Source organism: Chamaea fasciata, unplaced genomic scaffold (assembly GCF_029207755.1).
Source record: "Chamaea fasciata isolate MVZ Bird 193981 ecotype frontalis unplaced genomic scaffold, bChaFas1.0.hap1 SCAF_1, whole genome shotgun sequence".
Taxonomy (NCBI): domain Eukaryota; kingdom Metazoa; phylum Chordata; class Aves; order Passeriformes; family Sylviidae; genus Chamaea; species Chamaea fasciata.
The window spans coordinates 23,251,872-23,274,464 of record NW_027094086.1 but is presented as its reverse complement, the minus strand read 5'-3'; the positions used below and the strand labels follow the sequence as shown (position 1 = coordinate 23,274,464).

Sequence of the window (22,593 nt, the reverse complement as noted above, 5' to 3'; positions counted from 1 at the left end):
CATTTTTCTTTTGGTAAACTCATTTGTGTTGCATGCGGCAGACAAGCATGCACAACAAAAGGAAAAAAGCAAACCTTGAGGCCATCACGCAAGATTCTGTACTTCATCCACGCGGTCATAAAACAGGCTCTGAATTTCATGCCCAATACCAGTATCTGTCCCAAATTCACACTACCATTAAACTGTGGAAGACTAAACTCCAGGTCTTCAGCTAGTAAGGGCCAGTATTTTCTGGATATCAATCACTGAAAACTAGAGCATGCTTTAGGTGATGAAAAAAAAAACCCCAAGAGAAGTTAACTGTGTTCAGTGCTATGTTGTTTAAAGCACATCAGAATACCACTTTTACTCTTTAAAAGAATAAAAAGTCCCAAAAAGCTGAAGTGAGACAGTCATTAGGGTTTGCATGAAAATAGTTTTTAAGGCTTAACAATGTATATGGTATAAAAAGTTAGCGAAACTTTTCCTATTTTACGATTAAGGAATCATCTATATTTTCCATTTTTACTTGGGTACATAGAATATTACATTCTGCTGTCTCACAGTACCATCGTAACATCAAACACTGGTTCTGTATTGTTGTCTATAGTGACAAGTGATGAATGAATACCAAATCTCCTTTTCAACTTAGAGAGCCACTAGCACCAACAGCCTTGAACATTTCTGACCTAATTCTACTTCTGCAGAAAACAGCTGTGTGATGAAAAGAGTAAGAATCAAAAGCTGTGATGAAGACTGCATACCACTAAGCTAATGTGTAATGTATATACTCACAGGAAAGATCCGAGCATTAGCTTGTTAACATTTAGAAAGAACTCTTCCAGGATTTGTATATTTTGACATGTTTATTTTAGTTGGATGATCAGACTCAATGAACAAGCTGAAACAGTATTCCTCAGCCTCACAACTGCTTCCCTATGGATTTCTACAACCAAATGTTTAAAAATATCAGAAATATCTGGATATTTGCATGAAGTAGTTCAATAGTTACTTCCTGTTCCATGCTTCCCTTTCATGTCTTTCGCGGATTACTTCTTTTAGGTATGGTTCGAGATAAGGGTGATCCTGAAAAAGAAGACAATATATTTAAACTTACAGTAAGGTCCAGAAACATCTCAAGTCATTCTCACAGACTATTTGTTTCTCATTCCTCCCCAGGTTTGACCAAACGCCAACCTATGAAGAAAACAAACAAACAAACAAACAATCCAGCCTTACTTACCCTGAAAAGGTAAACTTTGTATCTGCCAAGTCTGCAATGGCAAGTTCTCTACAGCAGTAACCACTAATTCCTAATGCCTCATCAACATTAACAGCCAAAGTGATGCTTCCAGCTATGCCTTTAGAAACAGTGGGTTTTTTGGCAGATACCCAAACGTACAAGATCTACTTTAATTAATTCAAAGTCCAACAACAGTAATGTACAATATCCACTTTAGTTAGTTCCAAGTCCATCAGTAATACTTCAGATAATCTCTTTTTGAGCTCAACTTCTAGCCAGCACTGTAAACTTGTATTTGGCAGAACACCCTGACGATGTTTAACACTTACAAACCAAAGCTTGAGGAAATACGTGACTGATTATTCAATGCAGCAGTTATCAAAATATGACCTATGAGACCAAAAGAAACAGCCTCTGCTTCTTCAGAGATGCATTAATACCTTTATACTCTCCTATAGTCAAAAGTTTAACTATAAAATTCCTCTCTGCCAGGTAATCTGGAGAAAGCTGAGGTGGACAGTCATGCAAAACCTGTGAATCAATTCACTACCAAAAAATAAAATTTAGTTACAGTTGATAAGGAAAGTGCAGTTTGTTTTTTAAATTACAAGATGCCACTTATTTTAATGGATGATTTCCCCTCAAATTATTCTTCCTTGGCACCTTTATGAATAAAAGCTTTGGCTCAAGAATTTCTTCAAGATTAAGAAATTAATCAGGAAAATTAAGGAGACCTTCTTTGAGAATTCCAAAGCTTTTTACTACATTGTAAGGCTATTTATATTGTATTTCTTTATCTGACAGCTTAGAAGAAATGTTTTGTCTGAACACAAACAATGGGCTGTGATTCTGAGCTGCAGCTTAAGTTTCTGTCATCTTGAGAAAAATTTAGTAATTTGTACTGAAAAACAGATTTTTAAACTGCAATCAAAAATGTTTTCCAGAGATATTCCATGAGATACTGACTCATTTACTTATTATAAAGAGCACTTTAACATGTGTCTCCTCAGAGAAGGAAAATCCCAACCATCAGTCCTAGCAGTGCCATTTAAGACCTGAGCCTTGGAAACACTCCCTGCACGTACCTCCTCATACTTCACCCACTGGTCTTTGGGAAGGATCTGATGTTTCAAGCTCAAGTCCAGAGCTCGCTTTATGCGAAATACTCTTGCATTGTACAGATGTTCTGGAAGTCTCTTCAACGCTTCTTTTACATCATCATCTTCATGCAATGTATCATCTCGCATTAACCCTGCACCAAGAAGAATTTACAGCACCACTGAATAAATGTTCTTCGGTAAGATTTAAGATTGACGCATGTACCATGGGCAAAACACTTCCAGTACAAAATTGTGAAGAAAAATCAAACCAATCCAGGAAGCCACTAATTGCTCACAGAGAATATGCAATCCTAAACACTGATTTTCACAGATTCTATTTACTTTTCTCACTCCTTTTCATAAAGAGGAATAAGGAAAATGGGTATTTAATTCAATGTGCTTCATGAGAATATACATAATAAAAATTTCTCTGGATTTAAGGGGTGAACTTAAGTGCATCAAATTTTATACCTCTGTTTAAGATGACTGTCCAGGTAAAGGGTTTTTGACAGCTCTGAATCCATTAGAGTCAGACAGCCACAGATGACACCCCTTCAGTACAGAAGAATTTTTCTCTAAACTGACCTGTTCATAATGACCATATCTCTGCTGACTATATGAAGCTATGGAAACCTGAAGCTCTATGTAGGTGCTTGAGTTCCAAATCAGAAGTTAAATCAGGGAGAAACACCCAGTCTTCTCAAAACTAAGAACAGTCGTGGACCTTCTATGGAACAAAGGATTCTTGAAACTCAACCGACCTTTCTGTAAGGTTCGGTATTAACAAAACAGGACAAAATATGACTTCTGCAGCATTCCAAGATGATTACTACAGCATACCTACAGACTGGTGGTTAAAGGTTTTCATCTCATGTGACTGATTTGGCAGTAGTGTCTCAATAAAACAAAAATTTGAGTTATGAATTCTTAAATTCAGTTTTGTAATTTATTTCAAAGGCACAGGGAGCACTGCTGCTAGTTTTATCACTATATTAAATTTGGTGCTTCTATAATTTTTGACTCACATTTCCAAAGAAGCAGCACAAATAAGAATTTCAGCAGATAGGCATTATCAAAGAGGAATTAAGCACTGCATCTTTGGAGGAAGGATCTACGCTTACTTGTTTACAGTTTTCTTGTGATTTTTTTCTAATTTCCCCAGGGCAGAAGTTCCTTTAAGAGATTTATGTTAACTTCCTTTACGAGATTTGCTTGTACTGTGGTGAGCAATAAATTGCAGCATCTGAATATTCAGATTCTTGTCATCCAGTGACTGTTTTGCCATCTAAATGGTTGAAATAAACTTGGTAACAACCCTGAACAACCTGAAGACAAGACCATTAAGGGACACTCTTCTCCTTAAGGAGGCCCTGCTTTGACACCTGTTCCACCACTGTGCAGGCCAGAGTGACGCCAGCTGAAGTTATGGTGATGTAAGGAATAACTACAATCCTTTTTGTACTTTGGATACTTTGCATAAGTACTGCAGATAGGCCGACTACTATCAGTGGGAACGTCTCCAGCCTCAAGGGCAGTCTTTGGGTTACAAGACACTGGCCAGTGAAAGTGACTCGGTGGGGAAATGTAAATAATTGAGCTTTCAGGACTGCTTCGTGAAAGTTTTCTCAACTGCCCCAGCTTCGGTGTTATAAGTTAGTTCACTGGAACATTAGCAAACACAGAAATAACAGAAATAATTGAAGCTATTGCCAACTTTTTTCACCACAGAAGTAGTAGCTAATTTTAATCAAAAAGACTTATGCCAACCTGCACGTACATATGCCAGCTATGAACCATAACTAGTTTGAGAACTGTTACATTTGCAGTTTTTAAAACTCAATGAAACACTTACCAAGTTTGTTGAACCCAGCTGCATTGTAATACCACTTGCGAATCCTGTCTAACAGGCGACCACCTCCTGCAACTGAATGTGATCATCATCAGTTGCACAGCAAGATGAAATTCAACATTTACACATTACTGTGGCAGTACACAAATATTTGCTGGCCTCCAGCACGTGCAATAATGTGACACTGCATCAAGTTTGAATCCGACCATATATGACTTGGCCTCTACTTCCCAGGATCCCGTAACAGACACTGAACAGGTAGAAGGACTGCACATTACACTCAAGAGTTTAACCCATTTCATGAAATTTGAATATTGAGCTGCTTTAAGACTTTAATGTGACCAATTCCTCATCAAAGACAGCAACAAAACTCTTAGACTCCGTAGTACTTACATGAGCCAAACCCACAGTGTCTACATAAAGCAAAACCATCAGGATTTTCTGATAATTTATCTAAGTTCTTTCCCTATGTGACTTCAAGCCCGGAATATTACGATACTGTTAACCTTCTGCTCTCCTCTCCAGATACTTGAATGCTATTCCTTTTTCAAGAAGTTGCCAAAGTCAACCACGAAATCCATACTAAAACCTCAAAAAAACCCCCAACCAAGCCAAAAAAACCAATCAGACAAAAAACCAAACCTCCACACCACATACAGCACGTTCATCTTCCTTTAAATGTGGTTCAGGATGGCAAAGGTGCTTTTACACATAATCAAGTGCCTCAACAAGGGATCTAGAAGGCCACGAACGGCACAACACGGGCAATGCAGTGCGGGCGAGCTGTTTTGTATGACTTTTAAGCCATCTATCTCACAACGTCAGCTCCAAAACACCCCAAATGAGGTCAGGGCACCACTTCATTACGTTCCTTAGTTACTCCTTCGCCCTTTAGGGCCAGATAAGGAATAACCTTAGACCAACTGCGCGCAAGTCGGTATCCGCGCAAGGACAGCAATGCCCGAGGTCCCTCATGAGCAGCCCAAGCGCTCCCGAGCACTCTCTACGCCCAGAAAGCTCAGGTATCGGAGCCAGGTTCCCTCCGCTGCCACGGGAGGGCCGCCGAGGAGACTCGTCCAGCGACTGTGGAACCGGCATTCGCTGTCCCCGTCAAGGGCACAGGGTGCAGAGCGGCTCCCCGGCTCCCCCCCCCCACGTCCCGCCTCGCTGCCCAGCGCGGGCCGGGGCGAGCCCCATTGCCCAGCGCAGGCGGGTAGGTGACACGGAGGGGACGGGCCCGGCCCCACCGCCCCCCCAGCGGCCCCTCCGCCTCACCAGACGCCTTCGCCGCCATCTTGACCTCGGCGCGGCGCGCGGCCTCCTGGGAAACGCGCGGGGCGGGGCGGGCCCGCCAATGCGGCCCCGGCTGCGGCGCATGCGCTCTGGCGGGAGGGCGGGGATAGGTGACAGCCCGGAATAATGAAACAAACGAAAAGCGGCTTTGTAAAACACGGTGAGCAAAGCACAAATCGGTCACGACGAGAAGCAAAAAGAGATCGCTGCTCAGGTATCGCAGCCGCCAGGTGAGCGGCTCGGCGTTCTGAGGCACAGATCGCTGCATCTGCCCAGCCATTCCTTCCAGAAGGGACCACTGCGTTTTGAAAGAAACGCAGAAGCAATTTCATTCAGAAAAGCCTGGGGTTTTTTTTTTGTTTGTTTGTTTTGTTTGTTTTTTTCCTATCGTAAAGCCACAAAGTTTTTGTTATGATCCTCAAAAAGTTCTTCGATCCTCTCTCCCATTTTAGCACTCCCACTAAATGTTTTGCTACCGTTCATCGTGGTGAATACAGCTATAGCAGCAGAAGCTTGTGCATTTAACATTTCAAAGAAACTGGTTTAGCTCTGGCAGCAATAATTTCTACACTTAAAAATAATGAAGGAATTTAAAGCTCAAAGTTTGAGACATTCAAAATACACACACTCTGTAATATAATGTCTGTTACAATGGTTTGACACGTTATACATAGGGCTATTGCAGCAAATCTGCAAAAGTTAACTCATGAATCCCATACCTTCTATTAACATTTTTATTATAAACATTATTTTTACAAGATTGTTTGAATATTACAGCTTGTTATTAGCATTTAATACAGTCAAAAAACCAAGTAAGCATATTGCACTTGGATACTTTAACAGGAGGAAATGGGGGAAAGTGCTTATTCCTCACATTTCAGCCACCATGAAATTTGTTCTGCATCCCCACCAAGAACAGTCTATTTATTAATAGAGTATTTCAAGCAATCGTTCCAGGCCCATGGAACAGGAAACATGAGAAAAAAAGGTAAAAGAGTTTATCTCAGATATATATTGCAGACAATGAATGTGTTTTTTTAATGTGTTTCAAGAACTTATTTTTCAGATTATTAATTTGGACGAATAAGAATTTATCCAAAATCATAATCCAGAGATGACTACTCTTCTCATTCTTTAAATCTCTTTTACCTTATATTACTTCCCACCTATTAGTAGAATTTAACCTTTTGAATTTTATTCTGCTGTGTGCATAAAAATTGCTATTTTTAGCTTCAACAGTGAGGTTTTAAAACACTGAGGCTTTTTCATTAAATAAGCTTAAATCCAAATTAAAACATCTGGATTTCAGATTTCCTGAAGGAAACTGTTTTTAATGAAGGAATGGAAACTTCTAAGCAATATCAGACAGTCTGCATGTGGATTTAGGCAGCTTTTTCATTTTTCCCAAATACACTGTGAAGCATTTGATAATTCTGTATTAACGTGCTTTGCTTAATGATAAGATTAAGTGTTTTCAATACTCCCATGATGCCCAATGTCAGTATTTACTTCAGCTTTTACAACTGACTAACTCTATCACCTTAAGATATACTACATTCTCTTTTCACATGGTTACTTGTATATTAAAGCTACAAAAATCTTATTGGTGTGGGAGGAAAAAACTGAACAAGGAGAAAAGCATCTAAAATAAAGTTCTTTTAGATTTCAGGGACAAAAAACAGCTTTATTTTCTTTTTAGAATTTGCCTAAATTCAGTTTGCCTTTTTTTTTTTAACATTTCTTTTTAGCTTTTAGGATACTAGTTTCAGCAGTCAGCTTCAGAAGGAAACACCTTGGAAGCCTATGGAAAGAATGCCTTTCTGTATGAGGAACTTCACATATTAATGGTGTGATTCTTTCTACAAGGAAAATAGTAACATTATTATCTCAAGCAGGTAAACACAACAATATTTCACTACCACACTATCTTTTCTAACTTTCAGGGAAAAGGGTGAAAGGAGAAGGCAACAGAGGGCAAGACAGGGAATAAGTCACTAGCCAGTTTTCCAATCTCCCAAAATTCTGTCATTATCAAAAGAAAAATTTGAATTTACCTGTTAATGTGCTGCATCATCCACTCTGAATTAAGTGATTAATTATGAGGCTTGCATTAGTAGCAATTGACATATTGGCTCAATCCTTCTGAAATACATTTTTAAGTTACTATAAAGTATTATATTACTGTGAGCCTTTAAACCCTACATGCTTCATAAGCAATGATTTCTTAAACCAGTAATTAAAAAGTTAAGAGACCTTAGAGGGAAGTAAAGTACTTTTATAAAGTATGTTTATTTTGCAACTTAATTCTATATTTTTTTACATGTGTTACTAATTAAAGTGTTTTTAAGAAATTTTCAAAGTCCTTCATAGATGCTTTGGCAATCTCTGTACAAAACGCCTCATTGGGCAAGGACACCAGCTGATCCAGAGAAATGTAGCTGGGTTGTGCAGGGTCATACTGGGCTCTTCCCAAGAATGCAAGAAACATATGCCTCTCTTTGATTCGTAATAGCTTTGAGTTGAAAACCTAAGAAAGAAAAAAGGGAAGAATTTTTTAGATTGTCTAAATTTCAGACCGTGAGGCATCGAAAATAAGAGCCTTTTTTTAGACAAACTGAAGATCAAGGAAGTAAACAAATAATACACTTATTTTCCTTTAATTTATGTCAAACACCAGGTAGGCTACATTTATATATAAATTATCTGAACTCTAAATAAATACTTCAACACAATATGCTGACATACACACACAACAGAAAACAGGGAGTGATTCAAAAAACCTAATGTCCTTGAGAGTTGTTTCTATATAACAATGATAATACTTCTGTGTAATCACAGCCAAGAAAGTGGAGATATTCAGTAACAGGGAGCACTTTCCCTGTAGCATCAGGCAGATTAAAATGACTACTGCTACAAGGAAGAAATGAAGAGGTGACCACATGGCACAATGCAAACAACAAACTGGCACAGTGGCAAGGGCAAAGGTAAGTGAATGTGACTCCTGTCATCATAACATGGCCAAAAGGCAGTATGGTGGTTCAAAACAATCATTTGTCTTCTTCTGCACAGCAATGCCTACCTTTGAAGATACCTGCCACAAAAAAAAAAAATCTAGACAGTCAAAGGTGAGAACAATGGTAGGGGAAACAGAAATCAGCAAAACATTTAAAACGAGGGAAGTGGGGAAGATGAAATGCACAGTTAAGTCATAAAAGCAAAGCTCTACGTTCATTTCTGAGAGTACAACTGAATAGACAGAGATGCTATGGAGGAGATAATGATGAAAATGTGAATGCTACAGGAAGCAGAGATGGTACTAAAAAAGAGACTACATTGATGGAAGAAGAATTCCATGAGGATGCAAACTAATTTGAACAGGGACGGGAAAACAAAACTACTGTTCCTCCTCTGCCTTCCTTGAATTTTAAGAGGGAGTCAGAATACAGGAGAAAAAAAAAAACAAAACCAAAAACACTTAACCACCATTTATGGAGATAGCTGACAGAAAGAATGGTTACAAGAGCAGCTGTAACATCATAGAGAATTTGACCAAAGAAAAAAAATCCTGTACATTTCCTATTTTCAACATTACTGTCATTTAGGATAGAAGTGAGTTCAGATGGAGATAAATACACAACTGTGAATGCACAAGTTAAAGGCCCAACCATATACAGACTGATGTGCACTACCTGTATCCTAGAACTCACAGTTTTGGAGGGTGAAAGGGAAGAACAGGAGAGAGGGAGAGACTGTGCCAAGAACAAGGAACAGAAGAAACTCTCCACTTACCCTTCCAAACAAAAGGAAGAAAAATAATGAGGTAAACCACCACAAAGCCAACAATAAGACAACTGAGAAGGAAGTGAGCAAAACCTGCGGTAACTTACAGATCAAGGTGGGCAAAGTGACACAGATAAGCACTACACCAAGCATCCTTGTTAAGATATATTAAATAGCAAGACGATCAAAATCCTGAGGAGCAGTTTTATTCCCCTATACCAATTTGGTTTTCTAGCCACTTAGATTCTGTACTAGACTTGCTTTAGAAAGTAAATTACTGCCATTCAGAAGCTGTGCCTTCATTTTTACCTTGTAAGAAGATAATGCCACTGCATATCAGCACTGAATAAAGTAACTAACACTTTCAGCTTTTAATTTGTGAGGAAATGGCAGTAATGAGGAGGTAGAAAAAAACTCCCAAAATAGTAATCAGGAAACTAATCTATTTTCAATCCTGAAGTCTTTTAGCAATTGCTGCAGCAATAAGAAGACCAAAGAGAATCTGACTGCCTAATGGACAGAACTTCTCTTACCTTTACACTGTATTTTCTGATCCTAAAATTTCTAAAGCATATTTTTTAAAGTAGACAAACCTGAAAGAAATTTTTGTATTTATATATATAATGTTATTTAATGAACAGATCTTCTACATAATCTGTCTTCTCTTGTGTCTCTTAGGTAAGATTTCAGGACAAGCAAATCCCTGAGCAGGCAGTAATCTCCCTTGCATGAATACAGAAGAGATAAGCATGACTACCTCTGTTGAAAACCTTAAAATTCACAAGGCTGTGGGTAAGAATGTCACATGTGCTAAGGGAAAAAAAGCTGCAGTTCCACACTAAAATCCTCAATAGTTTCTGGATTGCTAATAAAAGTTACTCCAATTTAAGTAAAAGTCACAGGCTAGTTGAAGAACTCACTTATGTTCTGCATAGAGCAAGGCTCCACCTTCAGCACATCAGTGAAGTGGCTGTGACAACAGCACCTACAATTTATTCCCAGATTAACAACTCACCTGAGGAAAGCGAGTAAGCATGTGGTGGGGAATGCCCATCATGTTGTGTAAGTAGTCAAATGTCTGTTTGAGTCTCTTTTTACTTGCAGTTAAAATCTTGGGAGTTTTAAACACTATTTGTTGAATTTCATTACGTTGAAAACCAAGTTCAATTTGACAAACCTGAAAAAGAGCACAATTTTATCTTCACAAGTCAGCTACAGCAAACTTAGATTATTTTAATGTGCCACTGAAATAAACTAATGCACAATTCTTTTACCCTTTTTCACACAGCAACAAGAATGCAAGCCACAAAAATATCTGCCACTTCAGTTCTTCTCACATCAGACCATGCAAATCATTTATCATTCTGGATTAAAACATAATTTGTTTATAGAATATCCCCAAAATCAAGATGACTTCTGTGCATGTTATATATTTTTCAGCTTGTCTGACATATGAACAAAAACCTCATGTCTCTATATGTATGGCTGTCACAAGCATAAAAACTCTCCCTTAAGAGTCCTTTATCATTTTCAATACCAAGCTGTCAAGAGACTTCCTTCTTGTGGAGCTGTAAAACACAGCAATCAAATAGCTAGTGCCTACTTTTGCTAATGTGTTACCTCTTTTGCTAATGCATTCAAGTTACATTTTTATAATAGGGAGTATAATTTCCATAGTCTTCAATTTAAGACTGCTGAACCTAAAAGAGAGGTATAGAATATCTGGTGTATTCAACTTATTCTACAGTTCAATAATGTCTGAAGTAAGATGTCTTTTTCAGAGACTGCCTTGACTTCAATTGTGATTTCCCAAAAGGAAAACAAAACACATTTTTTTAATAAAATCATGAGCACTCCTCCCAAAGTGCAGAATGGCAAGCAATTCATTGAGTTGTTGAGAAAGAATTCAGCATACAAGAGTGTCTGTTAACTCAGTCATTTCTTCTGTCCTCCAGTGACACTTACAAGCAGCTTGTTTTCATTCATGAAGTGTGTGTGCTTGCCAGTTAACATAACCAGACTTTCATATCAAACTAAGGTACTTCAGTAGGCAAGAAGATGGTGTTTTTGATTGCCAAATTTGATGTGCCAAGACTGCAGCTCTTTTCCAGACCTGCTTGTCAAATATAAAGGGAAGAGCTTAAAATCTGGGTTTTGAATTTACCTTAGGACTTCCAAATCCTTACAGGGAACTGTTTCTAAAGGCAATTATAATCAAGTCTTTCAACTCCTTGTTTTACCTTTTCTGCTTTATAAATATTCGTGCAACACACAAAATACCAATCAACTAAGACAGCATTCAAGTATGAAAATAAATGTTTGCACAAGAGTGGTACCTTCCACGGACCTGAGTTGGCAGAATCAAGATACACAACCAGAGTTAAGACCTCGTGTTAAATCAGTGCAGATATAAAGCTGAGCTGTAGAGGTAATCATGACAAGAATCTTGAGCTGTTATCTTCTGCTCTGTGACATGGAACAGCTCCCTCAACATGACTGGTGAGCTCAAGCGTAAGTTGCTTTCACTGCACTCAGTCTGACAGCAAACATATTTAATATGCAATAACTCTCTAGGCCACACATGCTACTATCCTTACTGTGTAAGCCTCAGCAACACTCAACAAAGTATGTATTATTCCCACAATAGGCAGTGGTAATGCAAGCTTTCAGGTTTTACCCTGTCAATGCATCTCTAATTGTGCTTGATGAAACCCTCAGAGGATGGACTAAGCCATCCTTCCAGCACATTTAGTCCATGACTTGTATCTTACGACAACCAGTATCAGCTACTGTATTTCTTTCTAAATAACAGTCCATTCAGAATGAGGGAAACAACCTGATCCCTTCTGAACTGTTGTGTTCCTCCCACCACCAGTTTAGGATCTATAGGTCTGAACACAGATTCTGAATCCAACCTCCTGAAAAGCTTGGGCTTTTAAGAATTAGTAGATTCCAACAGTGAGGACCTAAAAATCCTTCCTTTCTTTCCCTCTCTCACAGATTTTAAACATAAAGGTGCTACGCTGTATTTCCTGGTAGATGAACAAGATATTCACATAGAACTGAAGATCTTAAAAACACATTCATTATAATAATGGCTCCCTAGTCTGTGGAAACAATGTGTGTTAAAAAGAAAGCACTATTAATTAGAACAGTCTGCTACTTTCCAGTCTCCTCCCTTACCACACACACATTTCAGACTGCAAGATGCCTAGTGTTTAATAGTTTCAGAGCAGTGAGTCTGTCTGAAAATTACACATTTTGATTCATAGTTACTTGTTATAGGATAATGGAATTTCACAAATTGTTACACTTCATCATGCTGTTTGGCCTCGATGGCTTTACAGCACAGTAATTAAACCAATACACAGTTACATTTTCAAAAGGGAAAGTAATCCCCATGGGTTGGAAGTTATTTACCCAACAGTCCTTAATAAGGACCATCTGCTATCAGACAATAGGTGTCAAATACACATTTTGGCAGGCTAGTTACCTGCCAGGAGAAAAATATTTGACTGCACATTTCTTGCTCCTAAATACTTACAGACAATCCAAGTTAACAAAAAACCATGATAATTAAGGGGGGGGGGGGCAGTGGGAAAGACAGTATTTTTCTACTCATTAAGAAATGGGTAACATTTATGTCATCATATAGCAACTTTTGGCAGGAAGGCACTCCATCAGAGTAGAAGACAGAATAAGATAACTCTCCATGGATTGGGTAAGCTTGCACACTATAGAGGAAAATACATTGCTAAACAGTTATTTTATACCACCACTAAAATCATTTCATAAATTCTTTCTGTACAGGATCCCCTAGAGGAATTTTATCTTCTGACAACTCTTAAACTGTATGGATATACAATGCACTTCTAATATCTATTCATAAGCTCACCTGAAGATTTTCTTTTACAGGCTCTAACTTGCCAGTCAGTAGCCTTGGAAGACGAATTACCAGATCTTTTGTCTACAATCAGAAAAAACACATAAAGAGTTTTACTGAAGGCTTCTTTATAAATGTATCTGTGAAAGAAAGATCCTATCTAAACTTTGTTTTTTGTATTTTATTTTATCTCTACACCAAAGATGAATTTGCACAAAGCAGCAGTATGTTAAGACGCAAAACATTACTCAAATACGTTCTTTTGGAAAACAAAAAATAATACAATTGTAAAGCAGACAGAAAGAGGGAGTAAAAGCACACATCAAAAGGAGAAACTATGCTCAAGTGCCCGATTTCTCTCAGCCTTCAAGTTGTTTATTCCCATCTTTTTAAAAAAAGTAAACAACACACTACCCGATGGAGGCTATAAAAGGATTTTTCAGTGGCAGTGGAGCTAACTTCAGAATCTGGTTAGACCACAGTGTAACAGCACCACAAGAAATTACTCCACATTCCCTAAAGTGTCTAATTACCTGTAATCCACTCTGAGTACAAGGTAGTGACTAAACCCTTTTCCAAGGAGATCTTTCTCCTCAAACATGGAAAGGCCAGCAACAGGGCACTGTAGCAGCTATGACTGTTCAGCTAATAGAACCCCAGATTCCATCTGGAATTTGGCATTCATTGCAAACCCCATCTACTGCAAGACACAACTAACACTGCCTACTTATTCCAGGCAAGTCTAGCTACTTACTATCTGCCCTGAAGATCCCAAAGCATGATGCTGAATACCCACTAAGCACATAATGTGATACACACTCAGCACAGCCAGAGGTCACTCTTGGTGAGCTGAGCATATGATTTGGCATTTATCTTGATATGATATTCAGAGATTAGACTGTTTTTTAAATGATGATGTAAGTATGTTACAGTATCTTAACAAGATGAAGAGCACCAAATAATTTTGTGGAAGTTCAAAGAGCTGCTTGCTGTTTCAGTAATAAATTCAGTCCTCTGACCCTCCTCAAATAATACATACACATACAATGCTTATTTGATAATACATGCAGCAGGTCATCTTCAGAAACTGTATTTCCAGTCCTCTGAATGTTAGCTGTTCATTTCACTTCCACAGACAGTTAAAACCATGTTACCCCCCTGTAACCCTCTAGTGATATTACTGATGATAACACAATGTTTGTTATAACCTCTAAACACTTGGAGTATTCATATTGCAAGACCTTACAACTTTTACTAACAAAATACCTGAAGACTTCAGTCTTTACCTTTTTTACACTGAGACCAAGTTCATTTTTGAAGAAACCCAGTCTGTTATCCAGTCTTTCCACTGAAAACAACAGCAAATATGGAGCTCTTGAGACCATCTGAGCAATTTCTGACTGACCAAATTTTTTTGATTTTAGGTAAGCCACTCTAGAAAGAGAACAAAAACAAAATAAAATCCAGTGATGAAAACTTTATTGCCTCCATTTATTCAGTGTTCACTTAAATTCCTCAGTGATATCTTATAAATGGACAGATGTTCTAGCATTAACATGCTACCCTGCCAAAAATAATTAGGATGAAATCTGCAGTTATCGTAAAAGCAAAATACCCTCCCTTCCAATTAATTAGAAGTAAAATAAACCTCAGAGCAGAATGTCAATACTGAAGATAGATTTTAATTCCTTCCAGCTGTACTTAAGCAGATAACTATGTTAACCTACATTTAACTACCAGCCTGTCTCATAGATTGCAAACACATTAATAGATCGTCATAGGGTATGGACAAGAAGATATACACAGCCTATTGCTATTTTAATGAATTCCATTTCTACTGCTGAAAGAACGAAGTACTTCATGCATTCCTGCTTTGCCAATAGCATTGGAGTAGAAATATCATACAATGATGCTGTGTGTAGAGACATTGTCAAAAAAGACATTTCTACATCAGTGTCCTGGGTTGAAGTATATTTTATCACCATCTTCATGAACTGTTGAAATAAGGTGAGGCAGTGCTCCCTGCCTCCTCCACTCTGGCTTATCTTCTGTTAATGGGCCCATCAGCACCTTTGCCACATGACTCACAGATAGCCCCCTCCTGGACTATCTGCTGTTAATGGGCCCATCAGGCCTTATCACATGACTCACCATCCCATTGTGAGATGCTCCACCCAGAGGGAGGAACCAAGCATTCCAGCCTGGATATAAGCTGAGACTCTGAACACCAGAAGGGTGCTTACCCACTGGATTCCCAGAGGACCTGAGCTACCAGACCTTTCTACAGGATCACTGCTTCAGGAAGACCACCTCATCTGGACTGCTTCCATCACTCTGCTCAGGTTGTATTCTGACTCTGTCAGTGGTCTTTTGTATTATTGCATCTATTTTATTTTACTTTCCTGTCTTCCTATTAAATTGTATCTCTGACTTGGAGCCTCTCATTTGTTTTGCTTTCAAACCACTATAATCAGCTGAAGTTACTTTTGCGGCAAATAGGTCACGACTTTCAGTCACTGGTCTAACAAGTGAGTAACAAACATCTGGTTGTCAGAAAGCAAGAGGAGTTGACTAAAGTTTTGATATTTAACAGAGCTGGCTTGCTTGCTTTCTTTTCAAGTCAAAACTTTTTCCAAACTCTGTTGATTTCAGTGAAAGTGAAATCCTATTTCAACTACTACTTGCAGCAGATGATTACCATAGCTCCCAGAAAAAAAAGGCATAAAGAGGGAAATACAGACATAAAGTAAAGAGACACAATTAATCCACATACTACCATGTACTAAACAGCTAAACTACACTTTGAAGAGGCTTCTTCTGGTTATAGATAAGAGTAATTGCAATATGAGAAGTATTTGCAGTCAGATCAACTTAGACCATATAGGAATTGGTTTATCTGGTAGCAATTAAGATACTAAATGGGTTGCAGAATATTCTGCAGAAGCAGATATTCAACAAAAAATGGGCTCTCTTAAACCATGTCTTGTGGAGAGAAAAAAAAAATTACCTTCCAGTCAGTACAACTTCCCTCTTTCCACAAATCCTCAGAAATTAAGTTATCACAAGCCAAAAAATCCCAGATGGAAGATATAAGAACAAGCTCTAGAGGACCAATTCCTAACTGAGCAGACACCCCAACACAGCAGGTAGCACCCTAGGCTCCAGACAATGACAATGGAACTGGCACAGCTTCCAAGCATCCCAGAAAGTGCTAAATGAGCAGAATAAAAATCAAATCTTTTGGCTGTCCTGACTCCACTTGTTTTCTGTTAACAGGTCATTAAGATTCACACCTGAAGCATTTCTTCCCAGAAAGGCAAGAAACTTAAAAGAGGGATGGCAAGACTGTAGTAATCTGACTCTAGAAACAAGTATATTAAAGGAAACAACTATCCAACCTGGCCGAAGTTTGAGATACATCTGTGAGTGCTGGCACCAAGGTTAGCCCTTGTTCTACTATAGGGCTCAGCAGTTCTATGTAGCATGTTAATAGTTTTAAGTCATCATTTACACCAGCATAAAACAAAGCATCTGGTGCAGCTGCAGTACAGACACTGATTTGCAACTGTCAAAATTGTTAGGAATTATGGAATGTTTTGATTTTTACAGTGTTTATCTGAAGTCAAATGCCAAATCTATTCAAATTTGTGTTTTGTTTCCTGGCAACATAAAATCCATAGCAATAAAACATTCCAGAGTGATGTAACCAATACCACGTCCATCTGCACCGAAGTGTTTATGCAAAGGTGATACTCAGCTTTCAAAAGACAGCTATTTGAGAAACACTCTCTTCACAGCCTTTATAGCACACTTACTTACTTTAAAGCCTGCAGGAAATCATTCATCAGTGTCAAACTAACAGAAGAATCATACTGCAGAAAATTAAGAAGAAATTGGATTGCTCTGTTCAGCCCCTACCTCACTAGCCAGCTGGTGCAAGAGGAGTGTCGCTAAAAATAAAATCTGACTTCATGGAAGACTAAGGATATTTATCACAAAAAAACCCCAAACCTTTCTTCAGGAGGGTATAAACCATATGCTTTGATATCCAGACTCAAAACTGCTGGAAAATGAAACTGGCTATTTTTTTTGATATTCCTTCTGAAAGTCCACTTATTGAACATGAGATTAGAAGAACAAAGGGGAAAGAAGTTAGGTCTATGTTATACAAGAGCGTACTCATGTGCCTGTTTCTAAATATCTGTACTTTCAGATTTCTGTTTCAGACAGAAATGCTATTACATGCAAGAGCAAAGATGACAGACTTTCTTCTCCGGAGTACTGGGAAGTTTTGAGTTCATTAAAAATGCACATGCACACACACAGGAGCTGTTCTGAAAAAAAACCAAAAACAAACCTATTGAATTAGGAGTAATATTATAAATAAAAGTTCATTTTAAGGACTAAAGAACAGTTTAGGACCATACAAGTATGAACGAACACACACAAATTAGTTCACTGTAGTGTTGTGTTGAGTTTCAGCTGGACAACAGGAAAAAAGATCACCAAAATCTCCTGCTGCTATAAGATGTCAACACAGAAGAGATCTAGTCTGCTTCTTTGATCGCAGAATTCATGAGGTTTCAAATTGTGACTGAAGAGATTAATATTGTTCTACAAATTTATGTAAAGCCTCGAGGATGTCATTTTGGAAAGAAAGCTGACATGAGTGGCCCTAAGCTAGTGGCCCTAAGATGGCAACCTGCTTCCTCTGTGGCAGAGAGACAGGGATGGACAGTAAAATTTGTTAATAGACAGTTTTCAGGTGGATGAAGGTACTGACTTATGATACCATCACAGCAGGCAGCACAGGTTCCTTCAGACAAGGTTAAACCAACTGGGACACCAGATCTTCAAGCCAAGGCACTTAACACCCTGGTACTACTTAAAAGACTTACCTGGTTTCTAAAGCTTCCAGATCTTCACCAAGGATGTATGGATTTTTGGTCAGGAATTGTCCCAGTTGATTGTCTTCTATACCCACATCCTTAAGAAACAGAAGTATTTTTTTTACATCTTTTTCAAAGTCCAAGGTCAGTAAGAGCTGACCTGCCTTTTGACGTTTCTCCACTTGGGATAAGTCAACTCCTACAACAAATAAAAATTGGTTTAATTAAACACAGACTCTGCTTTCTGTAAATGTTTTACAAAGGCATGTTGGAATTTATAGGACTACTCAATTTTTTTGCACTGATTTTGCATAATTTAATTACTCAATACAGCAAGGCTACAACACTTTGTATATTGGGGAGAGACTCCAGATAAAATAAGCAGTCATTTTAGAAGCTTTTGCTGAGTTTTGTTTTTTTTTTTTTTTTGACGGACAACATTTGCAGTGAATCCTGCATGTCCCACATTTAAAGACCTGCTCTTATTGCACGGAAGTATGTATGCATGAAATTTCAAAATCTGTAATAAAAGGAAAGAGGACAATCTTGCAGTGAAGTGACTTTGTACACTGACTCACACACGGCAATTTCTTACTACAAGGAGACAGATTCCCTCTCTCAAATATTAATTTCCCCAACTTATTTCTAGTCTTCCTTGGATGTTTGGGCAAGAAGGTGGTCAAGAAGCTTGAACCTGGGTATCTCTGTAGTCCAAATGTTTTTTGATGAGAAGGAAGGTTCTCATAAATCCCTTCCCTCTGGCCTCTCCAATGTGCTATGCCTCACTCCTAAGATTATGCAGAGCAACCATTCTCTCTCCTTCCTTCCAAGAATGGAGAGCTGCAAATTGTTTTGCAGCAAATGAAAGCATCCTTAACCATCCCAAAAGAAGAAAGACCAATTAAGTTACCATCGATCCCCATCTCCTTTGAAGTCATGGGAGATGCCTCTTTCTGACTACTACGGCACTAAAGGACTAACACCAGCCAGCTTTGTTTCCCAGCAGCATGGCATTGCTAGTGACACAGTCCCCTCTTTTGGTCCGTTTACCCTGGATAACATTCTTCAGCTTTTTTCCATTGGTGACTGTCCCCATTTTCAAGTTTACGTGGTAACCAGTAAGAACAAAGCACAGATTACAGGATCTCCAAAGCTCCTGCCATAGGCAGATCACACAAACAAAATCACATGTACCCAGGTGGACGAGTTTCGCAAGGGTTTCTGAGTGGTCAACATAATCTCTGAGCGTGGAAGACTGAATGGGGAGAAGTGGTTCTGCAATGATCTGCACAGCTTCTTCCTCAGAAATCACTTCCAAAGCAGATGAAGGTGGGATGTCATCCCAGTCTACAAAACAAATATAGAAGATCCAAATGCATTTCGTGAAAGACAAAGCTGCTCCCAGGAAATGCTATACAGATCTCTTAAAATCCTTTTCAAAATGCAGGAACACTGTGCCATGTGATAAACACCCAACCTGTTATTTAAAAACATAAAAACATAGATTCTGCTCCCAGTTTTTGCTTCTCTTCCATCTGCTGGTCACTGCCCATCAACTTTTGCTCATATGGCCAAATCTGAGAGTAGTATCCAGCAAGCCTGCCTTCAGTCTGCTGCCTGGATCACTGCAGACAACAGATCCCATCACCCACTGGAAAAGGATTGTCTTTTATGTGTCTTCACAAATGCATTCTTGCCTGATCACAGCCTGATAAAAGGCTACTGCAAAGATTATTTTTCATAACCTGACAAGCCCACTGTTTTGTGGCTCTCCTGAATGTGATGCCTTAAATGCAGCTGTTTTAACTTTCAATGTATTTCATAGCCAAATCCAGCCAAGCTATTATGTCTTATCCATCATAGAAAGGCAGCTGACTGCCACTATCTCTAACAGCAAAAGGAATAATTTCCTACTCAATAGGGTTTCAAAGGGAACATCATTATGCTTGTTTTCCCTTAAGTGTTCCAAGTCACAGAACTCAGTGTCTTTTTAAAAAAATTCTCTAAACAGATGTATTTTTCCATTGACAGGAGCTCACAGCAGCAAGGTTAAGATTATTGTTTGCAGGCTATCTTCTAGCATCCATGTCAATCATCAGTTTGATTACCGATCAGATGCCCTGATTATAAACCCTTCAGGAAGGGGATTTTCTGTGCTCTATACCTTTGTATAACGGCTTCCTAGAGACGAGGGTAACATTGTTCCATGTCAAGAAACAATGGCACACCAACTCTACTACAACAGATTCCAAAGTAATTAGGATGTGCCTAATGCTCCAGGAAGAGTTGCACAGACTAGCTTGATAGCTATAGAAGGTCTTGTCTTTTTCTCAGAGCCTCAGAAACAAAAACACAGTAAAATGATTTTAGCAACATTTACATATTGAACAGGAACTATCTAGGAATATCAAGGATTTTTTTCAACTTGTTGACGACCAAACCAATATACCTGGATATATTGGTTAAGTCCTTTCCAGACACAAGCACGTCATTTATTATCACTCTGAGGTCTTTATGCTTCCTATTGGGAATCATACTTCAAGTTACCAAATCCCCTCAAAATTATCAATTATGTTTATTCCATTATATAGACTGGGCAAAATACTACATACACACACATTCTCCAGTCAGTCTGCTGGCAGATAAAAATCTGGCATATGGATAAACTGCATGGCAGTTGCAGCCACATACTATCATTTTGGTGCAGCACTATTTCAGAACCAGCTACACACACAGATCTCCGTTGCAGCTCTGAGACACTCCAAATAATAAGCTCCGTACAATGCAGGTTGGCTGAGTTCAAAGCAGAATCTGAACATACAATTCTGCTAAGTAATTCAGAGCAAGTTTCCTCAGCATACCTCATTTGAAAGGGTGGAAGTATAATAATCTTTGTTTAGATATAAAAGTAGGGGGAAAAAAGTAAATTTTCTCAGGGCAACAACACCGAGGCGCCGTTGTATTCATCTCCTTTCCTCAGGAGACAGTTGGGCGAGCATTTCTCAGCAGGGCAGTGCTTAAGGAGGCTTCACACTACTACCTCCTGTTGGTCATCCTTCATCCCTCAAACGGCCGTGTAGTGTGAGCTGCTTCAGGCGTGGAATCTCCCAGCCTCGATCAAAATAAGAGCAAAGACAACCCAACCCCTCCCCCCCCCCAAAATATCCCAAAAACCAAACCAAAACAAAAAAACCCAACCAACCAACCAAAAAAACCCTTTTTAGTTTGTACTGGCACATCTGTGAGGGAAAGGCAAACACTCAGCATATATAGACAGGGTTATGAAAACTCCTTCAAATGGCAGCTCCAGACCTACATTTCTACCCAAAACTTTACACCTTTATTGCAGTTTAAAGGTATTCTTTGCATGCTACATTGACCATAAATATCTGAATTAACTACGAAGCTAATCAGAAGTGAAAGTCAGGAACTCCAGATATATATTTTAGGCAAACAGAACAAAAAAGAAGAACCCAGCTGGGGTTAAATAACAGCATACTGAAAACATAACACAAAGATTCGGGAGAAACAGTATCCCTTAAAGCTTCTTACCTTCGTCCAGTATTTTTGCATTCAGATCAGGTAGTGTTTCTGCTTTTGCTTGTTCCTGTTGTACTGAAGGCAAATTACTTTCTGGAGAAGAGAAGGATCCACCCTTGGCGCTGTCGAGCGGGGAACAGCTTCCTACAGACACCTGCCTGTATGCCTGCAGTCTGCACAGAGCCACCTCCTTTCCAGCGGGCAGCACGGCCAGACGGGCAAACTCACGGCGGGCCCGTGCGGTGCAGCCGCGACTCCTCAGCCTCCCAGGCAGCCCAACAGCACGGGCCGTGTTCAGCAGGCAACACCAGCGGGAGACCTGCCGAGCCCACACAGCCATCGTCCACCTCAGCACAGCATCCCACAGGGAGATAAAGGGTGCGAAGTGACACAGGCGCTGCCTATCCCGCCTTAGAGCCAGGAGCGCGAATCCCCTGGGAGTTACAGCAATCCGTCACCACGAAGCATCACGTGGCTGCCTTAAGGCTTTAAACGCGCGACAAACGGAGAAGCCGGGTCTGAAGGCCACCGCCCGCCGCCCTGTACGAACAGCCGTTCCCTTGGGAGCAGGGTGGGAAGGCCAGCCAGGAGCTAAACACTCCCAAGGAGACGGGGTCCTCGGCGTACAGCCACCACCGCACAGCGGCCACAGGGCGGGGAGGCTGGGTTGGGCCGCGCTCGCCACCCTCCCTTCGCAGGGCTCCCCACGCCGGCAGCTGCTGCGTGCACCCTGCGGGAGAAGGGGCGGCGCTGCCCGGCCCGGGAGCAGGGGGAACCTACCGGCACCTCACCTGCGCCGCACGGCGCGGCCTGGCGGGCCCACGTGTGCGCCCTGCGGCCCGGCCCGGCCCGGGCGAGACCACTCGGGAGGAAACGCGGGGGAGCACGCAGCAGCATCCTTCTCTTCGCGCGTTCTAAAGAGGCGGTGTGACCCCGCCTCCCCCCCTCCCGCGCTCCGTTGTTCTCTCCCGCGCCTCGTGGGCGCGGCAGGGCGATCTCCGCCCCTCGGCGCGGAGCTGCCCCGCCCGGCCCGCTCG

The 22,593-nt window shown here is 40.0% G+C and overlaps 2 protein-coding genes and 1 long non-coding RNA gene across 4 annotated transcripts; 1 reads left to right on the top strand and 2 right to left on the bottom strand.

Annotated features, from left to right (window-relative positions):
* Window positions 1–826: 826 nt before the first annotated feature.
* Window positions 827–5,519, bottom strand: UQCRB (ubiquinol-cytochrome c reductase binding protein). Its single transcript, XM_066178290.1, has 4 exons — window positions 5,447–5,519; window positions 4,175–4,246; window positions 2,308–2,474; window positions 827–1,065 (listed from the first exon to the last, which is right to left on the bottom strand). The coding sequence occupies exons 1-4, from the start codon at window positions 5,463–5,465 to the stop codon at window positions 988–990; spliced, it is 336 nt and encodes a 111-aa protein (XP_066034387.1). The 5' UTR covers window positions 5,466–5,519; the 3' UTR covers window positions 827–987.
* Window positions 5,520–5,879: 360 nt separating this feature from the next.
* On the bottom strand, window positions 5,880–22,472 carry MTERF3 (mitochondrial transcription termination factor 3). Of its 2 annotated transcripts, XM_066178269.1 has the most exons (8): window positions 22,348–22,472; window positions 21,569–21,649; window positions 19,211–19,363; window positions 18,026–18,215; window positions 14,414–14,561; window positions 13,140–13,211; window positions 10,260–10,421; window positions 5,880–7,991 (listed from the first exon to the last, which is right to left on the bottom strand). In XM_066178269.1, the coding sequence occupies exons 1-8, from the start codon at window positions 22,451–22,453 to the stop codon at window positions 7,797–7,799; spliced, it is 1,107 nt and encodes a 368-aa protein (XP_066034366.1). In that variant the 5' UTR covers window positions 22,454–22,472; the 3' UTR covers window positions 5,880–7,796. The 2 variants fall into 2 exon arrangements, with proteins under 2 accessions (XP_066034366.1, XP_066034355.1); XM_066178258.1 differs by lacking the exon at window positions 22,348–22,472 and having other exon boundaries at window positions 21,569–22,329.
* On the top strand, window positions 15,387–18,560 carry LOC136286564 (uncharacterized). The gene is made up of 2 exons (XR_010719946.1): window positions 15,387–15,469; window positions 16,404–18,560. It is a non-coding gene; the product is annotated as an uncharacterized lncRNA (long non-coding RNA).
* Window positions 22,473–22,593: the final 121 nt, after the last annotated feature.

Coding starts and splice junctions, on each gene's coding strand:
- MTERF3 (XM_066178258.1), bottom strand. CDS start 21,896: ATGGCTGTGTGGGCTCGGCAGGTCTCCCGCTGGTGTTGCCTGCTGAAC. Junction 18,216..19,210: donor TGCGAAACTCGTCCACCTGG/GTACATGTGATT, acceptor TATTTGTTGTAG/GAGTTGACTTATCCCAAGTG. Junction 10,422..13,139: donor CTGTAAAAGAAAATCTTCAG/GTGAGCTTATGA, acceptor GCTCTTTTTCAG/GTTTGTCAAATTGAACTTGG.
- UQCRB (XM_066178290.1), bottom strand. Junction 2,475..4,174: donor AGCTGGGTTCAACAAACTTG/GTAAGTGTTTCA, acceptor TTCTTGGTGCAG/GGTTAATGCGAGATGATACA. Junction 1,066..2,307: donor AGTGGGTGAAGTATGAGGAG/GTACGTGCAGGG, acceptor CTTCTTTTTCAG/GATCACCCTTATCTCGAACC.